The sequence below is a fragment of the Phaethon aethereus genome (assembly GCF_964289735.1).
Source record: "Phaethon aethereus genome assembly, chromosome: 1".
NCBI classification, from domain to species: domain Eukaryota; kingdom Metazoa; phylum Chordata; class Aves; order Phaethontiformes; family Phaethontidae; genus Phaethon; species Phaethon aethereus.
This window is the reverse complement of record NC_138575.1, coordinates 136,024,336-136,030,335: the sequence shown is the minus strand read 5'-3', so window position 1 is coordinate 136,030,335 and position 6,000 is coordinate 136,024,336. Positions and strand designations below refer to the sequence as shown.

Here is a 6,000-nt window from a genome sequence, read left to right as displayed (position 1 = left end):
CTTTAGGGCGATTAATGAAAGCAGGCATTTCCAGAGACCTGCAAGCAGCCGGCTGGGGCAGCAGTGGGGCCCCCCGGCCAGGGCCTGCCAGGCACCTCATTTCGCAGGCAGGAATGGAGCGTGGGCGCTGCTCCTACCCTTCTCCTGGGGAAGGGGATCGTGGCAGTTAGAGCAAGTGTTTCCAGTGGCAGAAGGGGAATAATGGCAGCGTGGTGGGAACTCCTGCGGGCGCAGGCAGTATGACTGCCCAGCAGCATCTAGGCCTGGGGGAACTGGGCTTGCCCGCTGGCAGCAGCAAGCACTCCAGTTCAGGCGGGCAGCTGCTTCCTGGCCATTTCCCTTTCCGCCTGTCCGGATAGCTCCCCGCCATGGCCGCAGGGCGAGAGGGGTAGCAGGCGCCCACATGCTGAACGCAAGGCTTTCGTCTTGTTACGGAGGGGAACAAGCCCGCCTCGAGAGGCCTTCCTGCTCTGGCCCTTCCCTCGCTTATAGGGCAGAGGGTCCAAAACACATCCCAAGTTACGCTGCAGCTCTAGTCCTTTGATGACAGCATGTCCTTCTCAGATTCAGTTTTGTGTTACTGCAGTCATTGTATCAGAAATAGTCCTGAGGTTGATCGGCAACATTCCTGTGCGCTAAATAACAGGGTTTTTTTCAAAAGAAATTACAAGAGCCTACTTAAAGACGCTATTGCTTCCTGTCCTGGATCAGCACTTCTTACAAAACATGACAGTCAATGCTAGTTAACAACTTAAAAGCTTAATTTACTTTCTTACATCATCTAAAGAGTGCAGCTGATTTCGCTTTCACTGTAAGTTTGTTGCAATTAAAATAACCCCATTACTCCACATATCCTTCTATTCAGCACTGACGTTATCAGCTGAATTCAGTATCTATCTGATTTAAAAAAAACCCACAGGATAACTGACAAGTTATGCTTCAGTGAATGAGACTGATTACAAAGTAAGGCATACAAGCATCACCCATGACACTCGGTATCTTCACAAAGGCAGCCACAGGGCAACCATCATCAACTCAAAAGCCACAGCAGATGTTTAGGAAGGCTTCTTCAAGTTAAAGACTAGAATTCAGTGATGAAGACAGACACTCAAGCCAACAATCACCTGCCTAAACCATCCAGAAGTTCTAATTGGTTCTTTAGCCCCACCTCCTTTCCCCATAAGACAGAAAATTTAAGAATCAGCATTTTATTTCATATTAAAGAAATGCCCTAAGATAATAAGCAAGTTCCTTCCCATGCTTTCGCTGATAACATCAACCACTTCAGTTCTTTTAGAAAGCTGAAGAACAGATTAATCTGAAAAATTTTTGGTTGACTAGGATTGTGAATGTTGCCTTGACTTGCTCGTAATTCCATTTAAGGAACTGAATATTGAGTTTGTATTATCCAGAACCCTCTCTCAATCGACATGTGGTTTGTTTTAATTTTCAAATGAAGCGGCACTACCGCATCAATTTAACATCCACTTTAATAAATTTCACATTTAAAGTGGTAAGCCTTCCAAAAACTTGCTAATTTATTGCTTTCTGTACAATTTAAATGGATGTAAATAACTAATCTTGGACACAGTATACTCACATTTTTTAATAAAGTGCTCAAGAACAGGTTAAGCACTGTAATAAAATTTCCCTTTTTTTTAAGCTAGCACTGAGTAGCCTCTTCTTTCCTATGCATAAACCAGAACTAATTACATATAAACACAAGGCAATGGTGTAAAAATGGACATTTATTACAACTAAACCAATGTGACAGACAGAGATCAAACAGTTTATTTGTCACAACCACAACAAAGCTTAATCCAGCCAAGCACATACAAGTGACAGTGTAAACTTTAAAAACATGTTTAATACCTAGAAAATTGCTTCTAGTTTGACTTTAGAAATTTTACCACTGCAATCTCATACGCGGGGTCATTCTGCTACCGCTTTAAGCTCGTCTGTCCCTGCATGCTGTGCTCCAGGGAAACGCATGCCTCTGCTTTTGCATGCCCAAGGTTAAAAACAGTCTCTAACAATTGGGTAGGGTTAAATCCCTGGAAGGGCGTAAGTAGACAAATTCTGAGTGAGTTCAGAGGCTCCACCCTGGCACTGCCACGCCAAGTGTGCAGACCCACCCTTCTCCAGCTGGCCCTTCTGCTGCCAGAAGCATTTGTACTGGGATCTGGATCAGGGGACTTGCAAGCACCAGCACTGAGCCCTTCCCAGGGGGTTAAATTTAACCTAGAACACACCAAGCCCCCTGCCCAGCTCTCCAGATGGCTGCGCCAACGCTTACGCTAGCAGCGCCTGGCCTCAGCCAAAGCCTAAGTTTTGTGAAAACGTGGCACTACTTACTGAAGTGAAAAAGCCAAAACATGGACTCTTAGAGCAAAGGTTACCAGCAAGGGAGGGAAGGAGGGGAACAGCCCTGCCTTCTCAGGGACCATACAGACACACCATTGAACCTGGCTACTCCAAAGTGGGGCACTACCTCTGCAAAACTCAAAAGCACACATGAATCAAATTTCCTGATACGCAACAGGTTTAGTTTATAATTCCTGAAAGTCTGCTGCAAGTGTCAAAATATTACTTGACATCACTTTACACGATTTGCAGTGAACCTAGTATGCAAATCTAACATTTAAAAGCTCTCACTGCGAATTAGTTGGTTCAACAGTATAGCACACAGGAGTTTCACAGGGGTGTCGTGTAGAAGTCAAGGACAGCAGTTAAAATGCCACTGACACTTACTGTGTGGGGTTTTTTTTACACTGGTTAAAGCATGACTAAAACACACCCATAAATACAAATTTATTTGGAGAGTTTGAAAGAAAATAATAAAAAAAAATCCCTTTTGTAAAGCTCCTTCCCCACCTTCAAAAGTACCCAATTTTCATTATGCACATCTCTATAGAGTCAGAATCCTTGTGTTTATGTTCAGAGCAAGCTAATGTCAGGTCTAAAAATAGTTTCCGTATTTGGAAATATTTTGTTGTTGTTGTACTACTACATGCCATCCCTTTTTAGTATAGTAACTTGCACAGTTTTGCCTAAGGTAGCTACACTTAAATACACCATTTCTAGTGAGTTTATCAGTTTGCAGTTTTCTTGCAAAAAATAGTATCACCTTTACAGTTTCTACCAGTTTGATATGCAGATCCTAACAGGATTCTTTGGTATAATGACAAATTCAGTAGTAAACAGGTATTTCCAATCTTTATGCATCAACGAAAATAAGCAAAATTATCACAAGTGATGACTAAAATGTAGATGAACAAAAGTCTTTGGTTGCATAAACACAATATCTACACTATACCATTTCATGTTTGGAGTTGTCCATGTAGCTTCTTTTCATTTAGATATGCTGTGTCCAAATGATACATTTATTTCCTGAAGTTTGCTTATAAAAAACAGTACACTTATTGAAGTCAAATACAGTCTTCCTATAAATGCAGTGAAGGGAGACACTGAGTCAATTTAAATCTAATTCCCTTTCATTTATGGTTTTTGGACTTTAATTTCTTGTTCCCTTTTCAAAGGAGTATTTTTCTTGTAGGCCTGAATGAAGCAGCTTAGCAAAACAGTAATACTGACAAACAGCACCTTACACCATTAGCTAAACATTACAATGAAGGCAGTGAACATTTACAGTATGAAACACTGAGATGTCATCAGCTGACGTGAAGATTTATGTCAATCCAATTTCTTCAAGTACACTACGTGGGGTCTCTGCTTCCTATGGAGGGAAAATTTGAGACAGTGGTAAATGGACCCTGTGCTTTATTGAACAGTACCGTACATGAGTTAGTATGAAAGATGCTTAATTTAAAAAGCTGAAAGACATGAAAAGATAAGAGTACTGCAGTTCGCAAACATGGTATTAGCTGTATTTCTCAAAGAGCTGTTAATTAGATTGTCATGGTTCACAGGAATAGCTGGTAGATTTTATTGCCCTTAAGTGCAATAAAAATAAAGCAATTCAGTTGTACCAGCAGGAAACAAATCACAACCCAGTAACAGAGATATGAATCGGGGAGGGATGGGCAAGCATCTTGCAGTGGAATCAGTGATTTTTGTGGTGAATTGTTTCATGGGTCTCAAAAATCTGTTACAGAAGAATGAATAAATGGATGAATGAAATGACTGGCACAACTAAGATACAGTATCCCTTAATTGCTTTATAAGGAGCTGAGATTTTTTTTTTTTTTTTTACACCAGTCTCATGCTTAGTTCATAAAACCCGGTCAAGGTACCTTGGAACCCCTGGTGTCAATAAATTGACCCCTACAGAAGTAGAGGAATCACCAGGATTGGAATTCTATTATTCCACACCAAGCATAAGGTTTTAGGTTAATTCTAACCTTAAAAAGCTTTGTTTAGATTTAGAACAAGTCATTTAATACAAAATTCCGAAGGGTTATAATTCATTTTGTATTCATTATTCCTATAGCATCTGAAAAGAAATAGTCGTTTAATTAGAAATATGATGCTGTCCTTTTCCGTAGTTATTAACAATATCATAGTAAATAAAAAGGGATACTGTGTCCTTATGGAAACATAAAGTGTTGTAGTATCCAGGGCATGAATAAACTTACTTTAGCATCCTAAAACAAGACATGTCATGAAGCAGAAAAAAAGCAGATAATAGTTAAGGCAGCAAACAAATTATTTTTCAACCGCTTTCTAAATAGTCTAAATATTTATTTTTAAAAATTGTCAGTAAAATATATAATTAAACACCTTAAATCTTACAAATAACACCAACCTCTCTATAAACCTTGACTATGTAGCACAAAACAATCAAGTTTACAGTCTTCATTCAGTTCATACATAAGGTAATTTAGTATTGAAGGAACAAGCTATGATATTTTAAAGGCAACTTGATTTGAAAGTCAGTCAGCACTTTGAATAGGCCACCTGTGAGCACTTCAAGATGGCTTCCAAAATCCAGCAGCAAGTAAGAAATTGCAAGAAAAAGCCAAGTTAAAACTGGAAACAAAAAACTGGAAACAAGATACTCTGTGTATTACAGGGTTTTTTTCCCTCTGATGCAATATTTAAATGTTCTTGGAACTGCACTGACCTTGATAAAGCCAGACAGGATGGCACAATTAAAGATTTACATGTGTGTATACAAATCCCCCCAAAGGAGACACTGATTGAAGAAAAGGCTATGTAGCATTTTTAATATAAGATGTCGTATTATATTCCCAGATTACTTTGTTGCATTCGTTTTAGAGGACATGTGTCTCCCCTATCCATCAACTTAAAAGCATTTTACTAAAAAAAAAATCCTACATGCTTAACTACAGCAACAGAACTCAGAGTATTTAACAGAATATAAATTCTCAGGTATTTCTGGGTCTTGAAAACATTTGTAATAAAACAAATTTTCACTGTTTTCAGTTGATTACATATCAGTGGACACTTACAGTCACTCAGTGGTGAAACAGGATATTCACTATATTACCTGAAAAAAAAGTTGCTCAATAGCTACGAAAAAATACAGTGCTCTGCTGCTACTATCTTTAGAACAGTTTAGTATTGTTGTCTCCACTGCCCATTCAAAGTTGTAGGTAATTTTCACCAGGCATATACTTAAATAAAGATTAAATGTCTTCAAGTAAATCAAGGTCATTGGCTAACTATGAATTTAAAGCAATGTATTTCAAAGACATTGGCTACTTGTCCACAGTAAAATTCAGTAAGATTTTAATTTTTTAATACTACAGCAGTAACCTTGAGGCAGACATGCCTTCTTAGATTCACATGAACAATATAAACTCAAAAGGAACACCTAAAGGCTAATGTGTTTTTCTAAAGGAATAATTTCATCGATTATTACTTTTAAGAAACAAATAGAATTAATTATGTTTTGTTCACATTATTTGTTTTAGGAAGTGTCAAACATTTTATCCAATTGTTATGGAAAACATTCTGCAGTATTACACACTACCTGCAGCTCAGAATCACCCAAGGCAAACAATGCAAATTTGAAAT

The 6,000-nt window shown here is 38.6% G+C and overlaps 1 protein-coding gene across 2 annotated transcripts in view; it reads right to left on the bottom strand.

The window, feature by feature from the left end:
• Window positions 1–3,688: 3,688 nt before the first annotated feature.
• AP1S2 (adaptor related protein complex 1 subunit sigma 2) overlaps window positions 3,689–6,000 on the bottom strand; it is a gene marked incomplete at its 3' end in the record, with an annotated part of 31,050 nt that continues 28,738 nt past the window's right edge. Inside the window, exons 4-5 of one of the 2 annotated variants that reach the window (XM_082006543.1) lie at window positions 4,596–4,604; window positions 3,689–3,736 (exon numbers count right to left, since the gene is read on the bottom strand). In XM_082006543.1, coding sequence (XP_081862669.1) covers window positions 3,689–3,736; window positions 4,596–4,604 — 57 coding nt within the window. The remainder of the gene's footprint in view (window positions 3,737–4,595; window positions 4,605–6,000) is intronic. The other variant, XM_082006544.1, reaches the window with a different exon arrangement.